The sequence below is a fragment of the Fusarium graminearum genome, chromosome 2 (assembly GCF_000240135.3).
Source record: "Fusarium graminearum PH-1 chromosome 2, whole genome shotgun sequence".
Taxonomy (NCBI): Eukaryota; Fungi; Ascomycota; class Sordariomycetes; order Hypocreales; family Nectriaceae; genus Fusarium; species Fusarium graminearum.
In genome coordinates this window covers 8,235,642-8,254,168 of record NC_026475.1, presented here as the reverse complement: position 1 = coordinate 8,254,168, position 18,527 = coordinate 8,235,642, and the positions used below count along the sequence as shown (strand labels likewise).

Below are 18,527 nucleotides of genomic sequence, written 5' to 3'. Positions count from 1 at the left end.
ATACAGTCAGGCTATCAGGGTAGCCGTATCCGTCGCGTACAGTGATACGTTGCGTGTTCCATGGTACGTAAACAGCTCAAAAGAAGCTAACCTTATCTGCTCAATTAGACGATCATTGAAGGATCCTGGTTAAGTGCTTACGATGCCTCCAAAACCACCTAGTGAATCCTGTGACGAAAACTTTTCGATCAAAACGTCATAATTCAGAAACGGGCTCTTAAGGAAAAAATAGAGCACGACAAGTCCGTACGTATTCTAGTAATCCTTTCGCGTTTTTTGGCCTCAATAACGAAGCTGATTTTTTGTTAGAAGTAAAGAGCTGAGGTGTCATGTCTTATTCGCGGCGTTGTTTGTTACTTATACAGTTTCGAATAAATAGCTCATCCCAGGATCATGAATTTTGGCTGAACTGAGTCAGATATAAACGAGAGCCTAGGCTATAACAAGCCGATTATCCGCGATGATCATGGGTTCTTACCCCAGAAATGTGTTTAGCTATTTATTTAAAGGCCTTTTCCCCTCCCTGTCTGATCTGCACATATCTAGATTGTTTAAATCAACGGTTGGTAACTATGAGCAACTTCGAAACTCCATCATCAGCCCTGCAAGCAGGTGCAGAAAAGTACCCTGATCTCACTCTGCTAAAGAAACCAACCCAATCACCCGAAGGTGTAGTCTTTGAGGATGTTACTTTCACTCAGTTTCGAAAGGACGTTGAGCTAGCTGCAAGATATTGGAAGAATCAGCTTTCTCAAGTGGGAGCCGGCGATAGAGCAGTCGTTGGCGTTTGGTGAGCCCTCCACGGCCACGACCTCTTCCTTATACTAATTAATTCTAGGCTAAGAGGCTTTGGTTACTCCGATGCAGTTCACATTTGGGGTCTCAGCTGGGCCGGCTACATTCCCCAGCTGATTTCCCTTCGGATGACTGACCCTACTGTTGTCTACGAGCTATTAGAAAATGGCCAAGCCGCGGCTTTGTTGTTCGAACCAGACTTCGAACCAATGCTTCAGAATGCACCCTTACCGACATTCCGAGGTGGCGATGATTATTTGAAAGAGAGCCAGGAAGAACTGACTCCCGGAGCTCCTTGGAAACCTTCAAAGTCTGACGACGTACTGTTCATCTATCATACTTCTGGATCGACCTCGGGTATTCCGAAACTTGTGCCATCCACGGCAAGATGGGTGAACTATGTTACTGGAAAGTCTGGAACCTGGAAAGACAGGTGCAACACATCTAGAGATCGCATGACCAGCCTGCACATGTAAGTTTCAATGCTGAGCCCTCGTGCGTATGAACCCTGCTAATATGCCACCAGGGGGAGCTTCTGTCATGCAGCTGCATCTATCATCTTGTGGTTTAGTGTAAGAGAAGGGTTTTGCGTCATCTTGCCCAGTGTATTTCCTCAGCCTATCTCTGAGATACAGTATCTCCTTGATGAGCAAGGTTTATCTAGCGTATGTATGTTCCCACCCTTTGTATCCGCTCTCATTCGACAGGCCCGCAATGATCCATCCCTTCTTGCATCACTCAAGAAGGCAGATTGTATAGGATCTGGAGGGTTGGATCCAGATCCCGCAGATGTAGCCTGGGGACGAAGCCAGGGCTTCCATATGGTCAATGGACTTGGATCTACGGAACTTGGTCTTCCCATGTTGTCCGACGCTCGGGGGAATTCTGACTATCTACTGCCATTCACTGGTAGTAAATACGAGTTTCTTCCCATAGGGGATAGCGTGAGAACAGGCGAACCACTCCTGGAGCTAGTTACGCTCCCTGAGTCACCAGATTGTCCGGTTCCCAGTCTTTGCGCCGCCGATGGCAAATTCTACTCGGGAGACTTGTTCATCGAGCCTTCACCTGGAAAGTACTTGTGTAAGGGCCGGAACGACAATTGGATCAAGATGCAGACAGCTCTCCGATGTGACACATCCTCCATCGAGTTTAACGTTGTGGAGACTTGTGGCAACGACTTGGTAAATGCTGTGGTCGTGGTTGGGGCAGGACGACCTTGCCCAACGATCATGATTGAGCCAAAGGACAACTCAATCGTGATTTCAGAGGATGGTCAACAGGAACCAGTGGAGAAGTTGAAGGAGGAAATACTAAAAAGGATCACGCCATTCCACAAGAGACGATATGAACATGAAAGGGTGAGCGACACGAGGTACATTGTTGTTGTTCCCCAAGGATCCTTGCCTCGAACTATCACAAAGGGGAATGTGCGTCGAAAGGAGGTTGAGAAAATGTATGGGACAATGCTGGATGGCTTGTACGCGACGTAAGGTATCCAAGATAGATAAATATCTGCTTATCACATGAGTGCGGAAGCGCTGTCACATGGAGGTGACTTGGTATATCCTGCAGGAGCGGTTTAACCTTTCGATAACCGCCGGACCGAGACGTAAATCCGTGCATCCGTTCGACGTTCTAGACGCAGTAGGCGGCAGGCAAACGATGACATGGCAAGACAAGCATGTATGCGAAACGGGATTGGAGGTTCGGAATTAAGTGCCGCGATCAGATATGATGTCACTGTAACCTGATGATACCCCTCGTCCCGATGACCTTCGGATGTTACCATAAGTGGCACGCTTTACAACAAAGAACGTGGCAATGTGCTCTTGATATTTTCACCAAGAGAGACGAACTTCAAGCACGACGACATATGTAACTAGAGATCTCCTGTGACTCCATTGCTAAAGAGAACAGCTAGCCATGTCAGGTGCACACGAATGTATGAATATATAAGATCATGGAAAAGGTTCTGACTTGATGTTGATTGAATTTTCGCTTGTCTCGCACTTCGTGGCTCGCTGTTCGCGTATCGCGGCTGACTCGTCCGACTGGGTCTAGTCAGGGTACCTCAATGCAAAGTAAGCAGCATTGATAAGAAATACATCAACAAATCCTTGGCAAATTCCAATTTCGTCCTGAATGAGTAACTGCCGAGGCCTGAGGCAGATCGTGAGGCTTTCTGATCTTGAGGTACCGGCTTGAGTTACAAACGTCGACAGCAATTTGACTCGCAGAAGAATTGTAATTTATCGAATATGGTTTGAAAGGGACTTGAAACCTTTTATGCCGTGCTACCAAGTCGGGCGTTGGGCATAAAATTGTGATTTGGGCTTGGGGGTCAGCCAGTTGACTTTATTTCTGCTGATGCTGTGGCCCGTCAGACCACGCGTTTTCTCTACTAAAGCAACAGGGGTCTCATTTTAGGATCAGACGCCTAACTAGTCTATTGTCTAACTACTTGCTCCGCCCCCCAGCTTTGAGTTTCTTCTCCACTGTTTGCACCCTTCAATCATTCTTATGCCATGGGGTGGGCTCATGTTCAGATGCATCCTGGCATTTATTCAAATATCTTGATCGAAATCTCGGAAGGGTTCACTAATATTTGATTCAACAAACGTCTATGTTTACGTAAACAGGCCTTCTGTCCTCCTAGCTTCCACCATGTCTCAGAGTAAAAGCCCAAACTTCCTAGGAGTAATGAGCTCCGAAGCCAGCAAAGTAAGTTTGATCGGACATGTTATGTCAACGGGAAAGCCACTTGAGCTAACGATTCATGCAGAGCCGGCGCGAGCGAAACAGAGAAGCGCAACAACAGTTCCGGAGGCGACGACAAGCTGTCGAGACGGCTCGCTTGCAGCGGCTGAAGCACCTGGAAGGTATTATAGAGAGAATGAGCACTGTTATAGTGTCCTTCACCGATCAAATGCTACATGAGGATGTTTTGAAGCAGTACCCCGTACTGGCAGCGAATGCCCAAGAGGTCATCACGCATGTACTCGCACTAGCTCATGAGGCTGAAGATGCAGACGAAGGTACCACAACTGAGGCAGCTTCGCCCAATGGCAGATATGAGTTCTCGGCGGCACAAGACTCGGGATTCTCAGAACTATCCTTTCACTCGGGTCCTATGCAGGCCAAAATGATGAATGCCAATCAACAGAGTGCTGTATTTATGACACACCCTTCGTCACAATACCCACAAGCTATGGGCGATCCAACCATAGCATATACGAACTTACAAGATCCTACACTCTCAGAACTTCCATCTCTGCCGCCATCAACGCTACTACCGTCGCTTGGCCCAGTCCCATGGAACACTTCCAAACCTCTCTCACCAACGTCATTCACATATCGACTTACTCACTCGTGCTTTAACGTGGGTCTCCTCCTTCTTAATAAGTCACAAGGCTCACCGCTTCCTTTTTCAGACGAGACCAGATTCTTCGGCACAACGCTCCGATAGGATGAGCGAGAGTCAATGACGAGAAAACTAAGATGGATCACGGGTATCGGATCGCAAGATATCAAGCTTGCTTCCATCTTGCCATGGGGAGGACGATACTGCGGTGAAGACTTTACAGGCGACGACCTCTCCAGCACTTGCAAAACGACAGACAGGACGGCACTGCAGTTTCTTAGTGCTGCGGGTATCCAACAACAACTGAGCGTTGAATGCTCGATTGGTAGCTCAAGATACTCTTGAGTTGGATCTGAGTGGAGCAATGGGCAACGACGACCCGAGACCGTTGCAGCCGGACAGCTGGAGTTTTGTCAACTTCTTCCCACCAGGTATTATTGCACAGAAGGGAACGTCTGCCAAGATACGGGTAAGCTTAAACTCTCTGCTAGAGAATTTTTGCAACATTAGTGTGTGTTTAGCGATGGGGACTGGGTTTCCAAGGAGAGAGCTCAAAAGGGCAATTATGGACTCCAGGGTTAAGGAGTTTGGGGCTCTTCCAGGTATGATTTGTGTTTAATGCAATATTAATCTATAAGTGTTGTTTTTACTTATATTCTTACTTGAGAATAACAGTGGCTAGTCGATTCATCTTTCGTACATGCCCGTTCAGCTTCTATACAGGGTATGAATATCTCGTCTATTTAGCGATATCTAACGCCTGGCTCAACGCGAGAATAGCCAGTGCTACCACTGTCTTCCTTGTATCCTTCCCCTTGTATCAGTCCATCATCATTCCTCGTGTTGTTGAGGACCATCTCCAACCTTCCGTCCTCTCCAACTATCCTCACTGTTGCAGATGTACTCCATGTTTGTGAACTATCCACTCCACCACCAACATTTCCCAGATCATGTTTCTCAGAGCGCAGTGCTAGTACGAGAACTTCCCCAAAACCTGCCCAGCAGGAACTTAGCCACCGATGCCGGAAGAATACGATAATGAAGGCGTGGATCAGAACAATAGCCACATGCAGAAGCAAAATGCCCAGTGCCAGAGGGATGGTGCTACTACTTTCGATGCTGTAGCCGTAACCACCCAAGAAGTTTTGCTGTTCCAGGATATAATCACCTGGTTCTGGGGGTTTGCCGTCAATACTGTCGTCAGCACGGATTCCCTTGCGATCGAGGAGATCCCGGCCCATACGTGATAGAATATCAGCCAGATGCACCCCCAGTGCTAACTGAAGGTACCGCCCCTCTTCCTCGGCAGTGTCGTAGTAGACTCGTGACCGGAGATCGTGGGCTATATCAATACTGTTATCCCAGATTGAAGCCTGTTCGGCAATGACTTCGTCGGTCTCGTTTCTTCGGCTGCCAACTGATTCCAACCATTCTTTGTGCATCCTGATCGGCTCATATTTGGCTGCAGAATCGCCGACAAAGTCGTAAATGTCGAACAGGGAGCGGTCGAATTGATTCTGTATGAGATGAGACTTCCCCCTCTCAACCCAGAAATCAGCTTCTGCCCAACGAGCATAAGTACGACAAAATTGAAATCCCAAACTGGTTTCTGTACGTTCACCATAACCATAATCGTTGAGAGTACCGTTGTCAAAATATTCTGGGATTTCTACCAGAAAGAGGAAATTGGCGCTTATCCTTGAACTGGCTTCGTTCGATGGTGCCCATGCTCGATGTCTGACTTTGGGTAATTTATTCTTGGGCATTTTTCGAGCCTCGGCAACCAAATCCTTAAAGTCAGGATCATCCTCAAAAGTCATGGTCACCTCGCCACTTGACATATTCGACGGAAAGCTGAAATATGACTCGTTGCCACTTGTCAGGTTCCATGCGCATTCTGTAGCCACGAGAGGTTGCTTCCACCTTTTTAGAGATTGCGAGTCGAGCGTCCTCCAGTACGACCTGACAAGAAGATCTTTTGGCTCGTCCTCTCGAGTGTGCCAACTATGGAGAATGTTGTAGGACAGGGTGTCCATTGGCGTTGTGGCAACGGCAAGGCCAAGCATAGCATCAGGAATGGCCTGCGTCAATGAAATGACTCGATTCGAGGCTACCAACGTGTCATAGTTGGAATATGTGATGTTGGATAATGGCTGAAGATTAGTCTCCGTGCTGATTGTAGGCATATCCCAGAATATGGGTCCAAGAACCAAATTGGGGCGGTGAAGCGTGAAGTCGGCCTCTTTTTGTATGAGATACACATCAATTTGCTTCTCTCCAAGATCAGTTGGATAGATGTCGGGTTTAAAATAGGTCACGCGTCCCTGGTCATCGTCGGGTGTATGATAGACCTGCCACCACCCTTCGCGAGGAATCATGACGATAGCTGAAAGTGGAGCGGCTGCGACGGAGAGCAAGACTGTGACTATGATGACCATCCCAGTGATCCAAGACCGCGCTTTCTTAGGCTTCACGCCTGGTTGTATGATGCCAGACCACAATTCCCAACTGAAGAAATAGTGAAGGGGTGATCCCAGTTGAAATGGTGACGAAAGAAGTCCCAGAGGAACACCTTGATCTTCGCACATGAGACTGTAGCAGATTCGTTGTAATAGGATATCCGTCAACGACACCAAGATTAATATTTCATGCGCCTTGGCTGCGAACTGCAAGAAGTTCAATTGTTCCTCAGTCAAATCACCCCACCGTATTTTGTGGACATATAGTCCTAGAAGGGCCAGGGTGATACCGATGGGCGGAATATGGAACAAGGCCAAATGACAAAGGACAGCCCAGATGCCATTTTTACAAACCCTTTTTGGGGCTTCGGGGCCCTTGAAGCTTTTCCAGTATGATTGCTTGTTGGTACTGGATGAGTCATTTATAAGAGATTCTGTGCTTTGGTACGGGCCTGCTGTAGGTCGACGTCGTACTGATGGCGTGACAATGCTGTAGTCATCATCGCCAACGGGAGAGTATTTCCCGTCTTGTTTCGACTCGCGATGAGGTCTTTGGTTCACCTAGGAATTGGATGTTAGAGAAAATTGCCTCAAAGTTGCGATGACATACATCGTTTTTGAATTCATCGAGTTCTACCACAGACAAGCCTAGTCCAAAGTCGCGTGGCATTTTTTTGCGACAAAAGTAAGCATAGTAAGCGAAAAATAAGACACGCGGCACAGAGCAGACCGTGTTCGTTAAATACGGGTAAGACTTCATGGCAAAATTGCATGGATCGACGACTCATGCAGGGGTATATGAGGTTCAATTGGTTAGGAACCTTTGTTATAGTTACATTCGCTATCAGTAACAGGCAAGTCAAATGGAAAATAATGTGGATTTCGCGATCCTATTGTTACAGGGCTGCAAATATACCGGTTCATGGCCAATGGCTGACAATTGAATTATGGGGTGAAGTGATTCACATACTGTCACGTCCCAGCTATGGATCAGTAATACATAGTCCTCTTCCCAAGCTTTCCCTGAATCTTCCAATAGACGTTGTAGTTGAATCCCTGCGCATCGTAAAAAGGCCCCAGCTCAACCTTATCGTTACCAGCCTTCGCTTCAAACTTTAAACCGGTTGTACCCTGTCTCTTGACACTTGTAAGATCGATACTAGGCATGGAGCTGACAGCAGAGTCGCCATAGTTGGCAGCCAAGATAACAGGACCAAACGCAACAGCTGCCACTTGGGAATTGTCATTCGCAGCGATCGTTCGCAGACTCATAGGGAGCGTAACAGTGACCTTGTCACCGGAGTTCCAGTTTCTCTTCACAAGAGCGTACTTTCCAGGCGTGGCATTTACATTGACACTCTGCCCGTTGACTTGGATAGAGGCTTTGGACGTCCAAGATGGAATCCTGACTGCCAAAGTCCATGTACCAGCCTTGCCACCAATCTGCAGAGTGGAAGAGTCTTTCTGAGGATACTCGGTCGTTTGGATAATAGACACCTGCTGTTGAGACCAGTTCAGCTTTGAGGGCGTAAACAAGTTGACGTAGAGTGTGTCCTTGGTGTGGAAGTAGATAGAGTCCATCAGCTTAGTGTTTGTCTCGATGCCAGAGCCCTGACAGCACCAGAATGAATTGTAGTCGGTACTCCATGTACCTCCGCCCCAAGCAGGACCGACTCCTCGACGACCACCAGGGTTGAGAGGTGTGAAGTATGTAACGTGACCGTGGTTGTCCTTGGGGTTCTGCTGACCGAGGAGATGGTTCATCAAAGCATTCTCGTAAAAGTCAAAGTACGATGCGTCACTAGGATCCAAAGCCCATAACTCGCGGGTAAGCTTGAGCATGTTATACGTGTTGCAGGCTTCGCAGGTATCACTGGTTAGATACTTGGCGATGGCATCTGGGTCGCGAAAGTGCTCAGCTTGACTGTTTCCGCCAATGGCGTAGGTATGCTTGTGAACAGTCAAGTCCCAGGCGTTACGGCCGATATCGAGGTACTTCTTGTCACCAGAGACCTTGTACTCGCGTAGAGCTCCGATCCACTTTGGTACTTGGGTATTGGCGTGAAGACCAGAGAGCTTGTCGACATTGTTCTGAAGAGGGTCAAAGATGGCGGCGTGATCGAAGCGCTGGGCGACCTTGAGCCATTTGTTGTCTTGGGTGTAGTAGGCAATATCAGCAAGAACCTCGTTCATGCCTCCAAACTCAGTTTGCATCATCTGCTGCATCTGGGCGTAGCTCAGCTTTCCAGTGCGGGTATCGACCCAGCCAGCCAGGGAAAGCATAACAGCTTTGGCATCATTGTCACCGACACGACGATAGACATCGAGAAGGCCAGCAAGTGTCTTGTGGATGGCATAGTAGGGAACGTTGCCATTGTTCAAAGTCCTGTTTTCGACCTTGGCAATCTCTGACTCAGGGAATCCGGAGAGATAGCCTGATGTGAAGCCAGCCTTTGCATTCTTGGCCTGGCACTTTGCAAGCTCCTTGACAAAGTAGCTAGCTCGTGAACCACATTCCTTATTTCCCAGGGTAGCGTAGCAATTTGACCATGCTGTGAGGAAGTGGCCCTGGACGTGGCTTCGGAAAGGAAAGTCTGGTGCATCCCAGCCGCCGTTCTTGGTGGCGCCCTTGGTGTCTAGGCCGTGGTTCTTTCGAAAGACGTATAGAAGTCTGTCTGGGTCGATGGAGAGGAGATAGTTGACTGTTCGACCTTGGTTATCCATCCATCGACTGTCTGTCAGAGACACGTCGGACAGTTCAAAAGCATCGGCCAAATCATTGACCTTGGGTGCCTGGCCATATGTTGGAAGGGCTAAAGAGATAATGCCCGTGGCAAGTACAGTAGCTTTGAAGAGAATCATGATGAAGTGCTTCTTTACCCAGTCGTGGATAGGGCATGAGGTAAATCTCGGTGAGACCAGCTGGGAACCGGTCTTTTATATAGTCCCGTGGACGTCACGTATCCGCGAGACTCAGACTTGTATAAACCGACGATTATCAACCATTGCATCACAATCCCACCGGACTTCCCATCCATCGGGCTCTTAGCCCATCGGAGTCATGGTTAATTATTACAAGTAATTGGGGCGGTAGGGAAGATGCTGCATCTTGCAGATCCGGGGTATCCCAATCGAGTAATACTTTAGCCGGAGCTCCAACTGCCGATCAGCCAGATTCATCCAGATCTACCCAGTTCCACGAATCATGACATGTAATTCTTTTTACTTGACTATGCGCTCCAATTAGACTTGCCTAAGTTAATGGGATTCTATCCGCAAGATATGCGATATTAGGAAATCAGTCGATATACAAGGGTACAGTGCGTCACTGTCACAATGAGGGGCTTCGGCTGTTATATCATGGTGCAGACGAGGGCAAAAGTACTAGCTTTATGCTACTACTAACTGCTAATTTAATGGGTTCCCATTTTTGTACAATCTCCTTGTTCGAAATCAAGGGTAGTCAACTAAACAAGCAAACTAGGATAGTTCCTCCCGATAACCTGCCACTCGGCGACCTCTGACAAAGACGTGAGCGATATTTCTGTCATCTCCAGTCATGACAAACTTCTCAAACAAGTGTCTCAGTGAGTCCCCCGGTTCCTTTGGAGTCATGACTGATTGTAAACCCTTGGTAGTGTTCACCCATATAGCATCGAATTCTTTGCCAACTTCGAAATTTCCAATTTGATCTTCAAGACACAAAACCCTTGCACCGCCGAGAGTTGACAGATAGAAGATCTCTTCCAGAGAAAGAGCCCTGTCTTTGCCCTCTGATAACACCTCTCTCGCATTCGATGCTATCATGGCTTGTCGAATGACTGCCAACATCGAGGACGCCCAGCCGCCACCACTATCTGTGCCCAACCCTACTTTTATGTCGCGCCGTAGAAAGTCTCTGATGGGAGCGACCATGAAACCACCGCCGACAGTCATGTTGGCAATTGGACAATGTGCGATGCCACATTCGAGTGCCTCTAGTCGTTCCTTTTCGTAGTCGCTCATGATAGTGCAATGGGCGAGAATGCTACGCTTGTTGAGAAGACCGTAGCTCTCGTACAGGTCAGCTTCGCTTCCTTTAAATTGAGGGAATAATTCGGTAGTAGCATCGATCTCTTGTTGAGCTTCGTTGAAGTGTGTTTGCATAGTCAAAGTGTTGTCAGCCTGCACCATATCCCCAAGACCACGGAGGAGTTCATCTGTGCAACATATGGCGAACCTTGGTGTAACGACTGGTTTCACCAACCCCTCTTGGGTATCGTGGTCGGGCTTCAAGCCCCGGATATGGGCAATGCACTCCTTGGTCTCGTGGAGAGAAACAGCCGCGCTTTCCTCACAAATGTAGTCTGGTGCGTTTCTGTCCATATTACATTTTCCAACGAAAGCACGTTGACCTTTGGCATGGCATATATCAGCCAGAATACGTGTCGCCTCAGCATGCCGTGAGCCATAGTAAGAAGCAGTCGTGATTCCCTGGCGTAGAAAGTCCTGAACAGTATCCTCATACATCCTTTTCGCATATTCGGGATCAGAAAAACGCGCCTCGACGGGAAACGTGATATCGTTGAGCCAGTCTAGAATGTGAAGACCTTGACCGAGACCCCGCATTGGCCATTGAGGGGCATGGTTGTGAGTGTCAACGAAGCCAGGAATCAAGAATTCTCCATGAATAAGGTTGGAGATCTCAGCACTTGATGGGAAGGCATCTTTGGGGACATGCTCAGCTTTCTTCCAAAATCCTGTGATGCGGCCGTCGGTTACGACGAGTGTAGCGTCTTGGACAAGCTCTAGGGTGTCGAGGTTGGTCGAGTGGATGGCTGCGCCACGGAAAACTTTGACCGACGCCATCGTCGACAGTGAGTAGTTAAAAGAATGAGGATTCATTATCAATGACGATGAAGATCGATAAGGGACTTCTTCTCTGACGAGGTTCTTTAGCTATAGCTTGTCTTGAGATGTGCGGGGCAAAGAGAGAGAGAGTCTGACAGGTTTCACCTCCACAACTGGGCTATCCAATCACATCGTCAGTCATTATCAGCAGTCAATTTGGTGTAACCTTCCTTCTCATTCCAAGTTATCATTTGCTCACAGTTGTCACTTTATAGGCGTATGAGACGATTGTCACAGCAAACAAGACGTTAATAGGCAACAGACATATCTTCTTCAAGTCATGGTATTAATTCTATGGGTATCATTACACTATCAATATCTATCCAGCTTTCTCTCGGTCACTTTTGTAAAATCCTTCTCTGAGCTAACAAGCGACGGATTGGAGCTGGCGCTTGTGTCGGGGTACCTAGGGTCTCGCTCCGTAGTGTCATCAACCTCAACTATCACCGATGTCACAGTATCCATCTGGATAGCCGGTCCTCTCAAGGACTCTTGACTTGTGGTTCTGGTCATGCCTCTGTGACTTCTGTTGCTCGAACTAGGTACCCTCGACGCCCAAGTCCACCATCCTCCTGTAGCGACGTCTTCATCCTTCTGTCTCCCGCCTTGAATAGAAATTGTGTTTCCGAATCTTCGGTTCGTAGGTGTCTTGAGGAAATTAAACGTGCTTAGACCTACGTTGTTTGAGGAGACGTCGTATTTCGATGCAAAGATGATAGTGTTTCTGGTGGTGCCGAACAGCAAACAGTCGAACGATCCGTTGGAAGCGATCATTGCGCCAGCGAAACAAAAGTATCCATTCGGGACATTGGCACCAGCCATTGTTGCGATACGACCAGCTGCCAAGGGGAGGGTACACAGGACGTAGATGACGGGGTATATCAGGAAGGCTGGGTTGCGGTTGAGTTCAAGGTGCACCGACTCGGTATCATCATCCGATGATCGCAAGCGAGCTTGGCGGCGAATGTGGAGGAAGATGATGGTGTAGAGGATTGACGTGGTAGCTAGACCAATGAAGATGTAGAGGTAATGGGTAAATAGTCGTAAATTTTCGTACTTTCTGTTCATCCAGCACTGTAAATGTTAGAAAGGGTCAACGGACTGATGCAATGGTAGGTACTCACCCAACTGCCAGCACGGACAAAGAAGCCCCCGTACTCTGCCCCGTTGCTAGTGATAGCAATAGGTATAAGCGAAATGGTATAGACGAATATCCAGATCCCTATGATGACACCATACAGCACCCTCTGTGGTGTCTGTCGTCCCTTCACAACGGCCAAGTATGTATGCACAGCGATGGCAGTGATGAACATGCTCGAGGCTAAATCTCCAAGCGACACGAATAGTCCCTGCGTATAGCAAGTCGCCGTTCCCACCATGATTGCATTGTTTTGAAGCCATGCGGCATTGAGTAAGAATGCTACACCCTGATGCATATCGGCGAGGAGAAGGTTGATGATCAGAACGAGAAACTGATTGGGCTTTCGAGGTTCGGGTGCACCATCTCCCTTTTTGCCAGACTCTTCATTGTTGTCGGAGAAGATGCCGTCAATACCTAGCGAGAAGTCGATCGCTCTCTGGATTGGTCCCGTTTGTTGTTGAAGGTGTCCATCGGACTGCGATTTTATAAAAAGGCTCCATGTCGTGAGCTTGTATACGAGGTAAAAGAAGAGAATGCTCGCAGAAAAGAAAGAGATAAACGCAAGGGTAGTAACAGCGGTCAGTCCATGCCGCAAGTCGTCACTCAAAGGGTCCAGCGTGCGACCCTCTGTAGGAATATCACCCCAAGCCATTTTGAAGAGAATTAGTAAACGGGAATGAGCTGCATGACTTGACGCAACGTGGAAAAGAAAAGAAAGTGACCTGTCGTGGTATTAAAATCCCCAATTCTGGGGTTTTCTCAGGGACAAGAAAAAAGAGGGACGATGCAGGATCTAAAACCGAACGAGGCACGGAGAAAGAACGATGTTACCTCGCTTCTTAGGTGAGCGACCATATTGGTCTTGGGAGGTATTTTTGACCAACAGCAGTTGCAAGGGTCGTTAAAGATTTATCCTCATCCTGGTAGTTCCCCCCGACGCTGGCTGAAGGGAAGGGTCGTTGAGGCGAGCTAGCGTCCCGGACGTGGCGTTTTGGTCCCGCTCTGACCGAGATTTCAACGTGAGAGATATGAGAAGAAGCCTCTTGGTGCCTGTTTTGGCAGCTGTACGTAACAGATATCCATTATTGACAGGTGGATTGTTGGGGTCATGGACGGTGTTGGTCCAAGACGTTGGCACTCTCGTCTGACAACCTTGACAAGCAAACACAACCGAGTGGAGATTTCATATTCAGCTCCGGTCATGCTTGTAAACTGGGACCCCTTTGGTGATCCTACCCATTTTACCCATAACTCAATCTCGTCCCTTGTGACACATCACTGGCACAAAGGCAACATCAATAGTGGACGATTAATATCCAAAACTCCAACTTGAGTGCAACACTCTGACCTTTTAGCCGAGGCTCATGCTTGTTAGCTTCGTCTGTTCCTGTTCCTGACCTGTCACGAGCGAATTACGATCGTCCAAGCGATGGTGGCGTTGCCGAAAATTGAGTCAGTCGTTTCGCGTTCAAACGATCCTTTTAAACTCTAACAGGCATGGGACATGGTCACCTTTAACCTTGTTCGTGATAGCCTTATGAGCTAGTGCCACCCCTTGTCCATTCACTTCCAAAAAGACGTTGGCATGATGGATTTTGACTTTTCGGCAGTTTCATCCAAGCAAACTTGCATGGGTCTTTGTGATTTGATGCTCGTGCATATTTTATGCGATAAGTCTAGAACATCTACTAAGAATTTCCTTCCGGGTAAAAATGAGGCTTAAATGCCACATGCGCAAATGACACCATTTTACTAGTTATCGGTACTGACTTGCAGTAGGACCTGAAACATTATCAATATTACAACGCATCACAGCTTCTAAAGATAATACACAATGCATAAATATATATGTACACCATAGCACATATAATAAGAAGAAGAAGCAATATCAAGATAAGCATCTGGCTAAAGACATGCCAACGCAACACAATTTCCAAGTTACCTGAAAAGTAGTATCACCTGATTCAGTAGGTCGCAGCGACTCCTTTACCGTTAGCCCTGATCCATGAGCAACGCATTGATACGACGCACACAGCCAAACGCCACATTTCAAGCACTCTTCTCACCGAACTGCCTTTCCACTTCCTCGGCAAAGTCCGCGATGTTGTCAAACTTCCACTCAAACGCGACGTCGTGCTTCAATTCCTCATAATCACCGCCGGTTCCGTAACCTTCTTTCTTATCTCCGCCTCGGCAGATCCAAACACTCGGAAGACCCAGTTGCTTCGCGGGGACATGATCGGCGATTAGACTTCGAGCTACATGGAGTAATTCTCCCTGGTCCCTGTTGATTTGCAGATCGCTCTTGACGTGTTCAAACAGGTAGTTAAAGTTGGCTTTAGCAGGTTTATAATTGCCGATGTCTTCGGCTGTGTAAACTTTATCAAACTGTGCGGGCTGAAGACGTTTCATCGTCGCCGCAGCGTTGGCGTTGTCCATGTTGGTCACGGCAATGAGTTTGTAGTATTTTTGGAGGGCCTGCATCCCAGCGATTGTGTCGGGGAATGGTTCCCAGGTGCCGGGTGTGTTGCCAATCTCTTGAATGTCTGGCTCGGACACATTGACTCCCAGTTCGTCTGCTAAGTCCTTGAACGAGTGTTGAAGGATGATATTGAAACGTAGAGTCGGCTCATTGGCAGCAAGACTCCTATAGAACACACTGAAACGTTGCATGAGTGACAGTGGGTTTGTCTTGTAGGGGCTATCATCTGGGAGACGAGATAGAATGGGTTGCAAGCCACGGATCATCCCAGGCTCTTGGTTGATAAGGGTGCCATAGACGTCAAATGACAGTGCTTTGAAGGAAGTAAGATCCGGATACGACATGGTGATAAATGAGTTACTTGAAGGTTAATTTTAAATGAGGTAAACTGGTTTGGAAGTAAGTGTGTAAGTTGGGCAGTTTAGGGAAAGAATTGGTTGTCAGATATTTCCGGTTTGTGCTGTTGTTTATACCTGGCTGTCAAGGGCGTGCTTGACATGAGAGGAAGAAGGTCAAGACAGACGACTTTTCTCTGACGTCAGCTCTCTGAGCGTTACCGCATGAAACTTATTGGATGTCAACCAGGATGTCACTGAAATTCTGCAAGTGCCAATTTCACTGTCTTGCCGACGTGAACTTCGTTGGAAGAAAACGGTATTTTGCATGCGATTATCTATGCAAATAATACATGTAACCTGGATTTTACAGAACAACAGAACCCTACGGCTGGTACAGACTCACAACATTATCCAATTTCTCTCTAGGTAGTCTGTAAAACGAGTGCCATTGATGGATAGATAAATGACTGTGCTCAACTTACCCTATCGCTTAGTGTACAACGGTCTGGCCAGACATCCTGTGTGACATATGAGATCCCTATTTGTCGTATAATCTTATAGAAGCAACATGGTTGCAACTTTAATATATTTGATGTTTAGTATAGGCAGGAAATTGTAGATTGGTGTTTAGTGTGCAGGTCATGCCTGAAAGATAGTGCCAGTAATTTGAAGTGTGGTCTCTTCTGTCATCGTGTGAGAACGAACAAATGTGATCCTCAAACTACTGCTTCTTTATTTAATTCTTTACTAAATTATTATCTTCTTACTGCTGCGAGATATCGACCTTACTCCACCAGAACTTGGACTGTTTTCGTCCCCATTCATCGCTATCAAACACGGCCGTCTTGCCAACGTCGCCACCGATTAACTCCTCATTCCCATCACCAAATCTCAACACCTTAGGATCTTTCACATCATAAGCTTCCCACTTGGGTCTTGAAGGATACTCGCCTGCAACCGCGTTCGGGTCGCCCTTTGTGATAAAGCTGGTAACGTAGTGATTCAGTGTCTTGGCCAGATCTTTCTGGGTAGGCGACACTTTCAGGACATTGGGGTCGCACACTTCGTAGCGCATGTTATCAGCGTGTTGGGCGCCGTTGTTTACGGTACTCTGAGCGGCCCAGTGGTAGAGATACACGGGGACGGATGGGGAGGCTAGTTCGGCTGTTTGACGTGCAGGGGCAACGTAGGCGTAGTGGGCGTATGCAGCTTCGATTCGCTTGTACTGAGCCCCCATGTCTTTCCGCGTCTCCTTGTACTCTGAGTCTTCAAACTTTGCTGGATCTCTGTAAAGTTCCTCGATGGTGTCGAGGTCTTCTGATGTGAGCAATGGTAATAGCTCGGCCCAGAAGTGTCTAAACTCAGATAATTTAGACATGGTCTTGTCAACATAGAGCGATCCTTCATTTGTCGTGAACCCAGTCATGATAGGCACCTTGTGCCATTTTCCTTGTCTCCATGTCTCTAAAGGCGGACGGGCAATGATTTCGCCATCGATAACGGGCTGGAATGCCCAGCGAAGTGAAGGGTTGTACTTGTCAAAGGTGGCGGTTTGTGCATCAGTAATCACCTTTTCAGGCTGTTTGCGGAGATAGGGGAAGATCTCGTTTTCGGGAAGGTCTTCAGGTACGCCAACCTCACGAAGGAAGTCTTTGAATTGGGCTTCGTGGATAGGCGCATCGTATGGTCTCACAGCTCGCGACGTGGGAGCTCCAGACTCGATGATGGCCTTGTGGAATAGGGGTGCAACTCCTTCCTTGTAATGCATGATGTGATGTCCGATCTTTCTCTGCGTTAGCCTACGGATCAGAAAATTCGACGCCAGTACTTACAGAGTGAGCTCCAGCTGATAGACCAAACAATGTGACATTGCTGGGATCACCACCAAAGGCCTCGATGTTCTCCTGCACCCACTCCATCATGAGAATCTGATCCTTCAATCCCAGATTCAAAGCACCCTCCTTGGCACTTAAACCCGAGGGCAAGAACCCCAAAGCTCCAATACGGTAGTTGAAGCTCACGGCGATGAACGCATCAGGAGCATTGGCCACCATCGACGCTGTCTTGTGCATCATCGCAGAACCTCTGTTAAACGCACCGCCATGGATGTACAGCGCAACAGGCAACTTCTCATGTTTATCAGATGTCTTGCGAAAGATATTCGCTGTCAAACAATCTTCGCTTTGATCCAGCTTGGGTCCTGGGAGAAGCGCCTTGCCAGGTCCTGCAGGGCCATACTTGGACGCATCGATCACTGTGTCTGGTGATGATGCGACTTTGACAGGGAGACCGAAGCGACGATCACCTGTTGGTGGAAGAGCGTAGCGAACGCCGAGCCAAGCATCTACAGGCTGGGGTAGTGAGTCGCTGAGCTTGACGCCGACGAGTTTGCCCTGAGGCAGAGGGATAGTGAGAGAGTCTGAGTTAATGCTGCCCATTGTGATATGATAGATAGTTACACGATAATGAATGGTAGTAGCAATCAACTTTCGAGACTGATGCAGGTCATTCAGTGTTAAAGGCAACGTTTGCGAGGTTTAGCAATGTCTCATCTCACACCGGCTCCAAAAAGGCCTCCGCATACAAACGGGTCCAGGTCCGAGAAGCGGAACTCTACAGCGAGACGATAACTGTCAGTTACGCCCTATCTTATCCCATACGGGCAATAAGAGACGCATATCAGCGATAGCTAGATCGGCCAACTCGCTATTACCCCGCGTACCGATCTCTAGAAATGGGTCCGGATATTAGATTTGGGAGCCGAGTATCGGATGCTGATAATAGACTCCGCAAGTCTGGCGATTGGGACGTTTCTATTGGTTCATGACTCGCAAGTATGCAACTTGGTTGGGGTTTGGATCGGAGATAGACTAATAGTTGTGTTGATATGAACTGAAACGTTACTCTTTATGGAAACTGATCAAATAGTTTGCCGCGGACAGTTCTCTATCATGGAGTTGATTGAGTGGTTACGGCTAAACGGCTATCAGCTCAGCTTTGATAGCCTAGAGATGATAACTGTCCTTGGACATGATCTTCAGATAGCTCTCACAACTTG

At 47.8% G+C, this 18,527-nt stretch overlaps 8 protein-coding genes across 8 annotated transcripts; 2 read left to right on the top strand and 6 right to left on the bottom strand.

Annotated features, from left to right (window-relative positions):
• Positions 1–572: 572 nt before the first annotated feature.
• FGSG_02938 (uncharacterized protein) lies at positions 573–2,288 on the top strand (the record flags this gene model as incomplete). Its single annotated transcript, XM_011324560.1, has 4 exons — positions 573–790; positions 839–1,267; positions 1,322–1,460; positions 1,503–2,288. 4 exons carry the CDS (start codon positions 573–575, stop codon positions 2,286–2,288), a joined length of 1,572 nt encoding a protein of 523 aa, XP_011322862.1.
• Positions 2,289–3,462: 1,174 nt separating this feature from the next.
• On the top strand, positions 3,463–4,741 carry FGSG_02939 (uncharacterized protein; the record flags this gene model as incomplete). The annotated part of the gene is made up of 5 exons (XM_011324559.1): positions 3,463–3,519; positions 3,581–4,177; positions 4,265–4,448; positions 4,489–4,628; positions 4,670–4,741. 5 exons carry the CDS (start codon positions 3,463–3,465, stop codon positions 4,739–4,741), a joined length of 1,050 nt encoding a protein of 349 aa, XP_011322861.1.
• A 161-nt stretch (positions 4,742–4,902) lies between these two features.
• Positions 4,903–7,288, bottom strand: FGSG_12552 (uncharacterized protein; the record flags this gene model as incomplete). Its single annotated transcript, XM_011324558.1, has 2 exons — positions 4,903–7,179; positions 7,229–7,288. 2 exons carry the CDS (start codon positions 7,286–7,288, stop codon positions 4,903–4,905), a joined length of 2,337 nt encoding a protein of 778 aa, XP_011322860.1.
• Positions 7,289–7,608: 320 nt separating this feature from the next.
• Positions 7,609–9,480, bottom strand: FGSG_12551 (uncharacterized protein; the record flags this gene model as incomplete). The annotated part of the gene is made up of 1 exon (XM_011324557.1): positions 7,609–9,480. One exon carries the CDS (start codon positions 9,478–9,480, stop codon positions 7,609–7,611), a length of 1,872 nt encoding a protein of 623 aa, XP_011322859.1.
• Positions 9,481–10,098: 618 nt separating this feature from the next.
• FGSG_02941 (uncharacterized protein) lies at positions 10,099–11,466 on the bottom strand (the record flags this gene model as incomplete). The annotated part of the gene is made up of 1 exon (XM_011324556.1): positions 10,099–11,466. One exon carries the CDS (start codon positions 11,464–11,466, stop codon positions 10,099–10,101), a length of 1,368 nt encoding a protein of 455 aa, XP_011322858.1.
• Positions 11,467–11,820: 354 nt separating this feature from the next.
• FGSG_02942 (uncharacterized protein) lies at positions 11,821–13,301 on the bottom strand (the record flags this gene model as incomplete). Its single annotated transcript, XM_011324555.1, has 2 exons — positions 11,821–12,582; positions 12,633–13,301. The coding sequence occupies 2 exons, from the start codon at positions 13,299–13,301 to the stop codon at positions 11,821–11,823; spliced, it is 1,431 nt and encodes a 476-aa protein (XP_011322857.1).
• Positions 13,302–14,405: 1,104 nt separating this feature from the next.
• On the bottom strand, positions 14,406–15,475 carry FGSG_02943 (uncharacterized protein; the record flags this gene model as incomplete). Its single annotated transcript, XM_011324554.1, has 2 exons — positions 14,406–14,431; positions 14,716–15,475. The coding sequence occupies 2 exons, from the start codon at positions 15,473–15,475 to the stop codon at positions 14,406–14,408; spliced, it is 786 nt and encodes a 261-aa protein (XP_011322856.1).
• A 757-nt stretch (positions 15,476–16,232) lies between these two features.
• FGSG_02944 (uncharacterized protein) lies at positions 16,233–17,907 on the bottom strand (the record flags this gene model as incomplete). The annotated part of the gene is made up of 2 exons (XM_011324553.1): positions 16,233–17,258; positions 17,302–17,907. The coding sequence occupies 2 exons, from the start codon at positions 17,905–17,907 to the stop codon at positions 16,233–16,235; spliced, it is 1,632 nt and encodes a 543-aa protein (XP_011322855.1).
• Between the last annotated feature and the right edge of the window lie 620 nt (positions 17,908–18,527).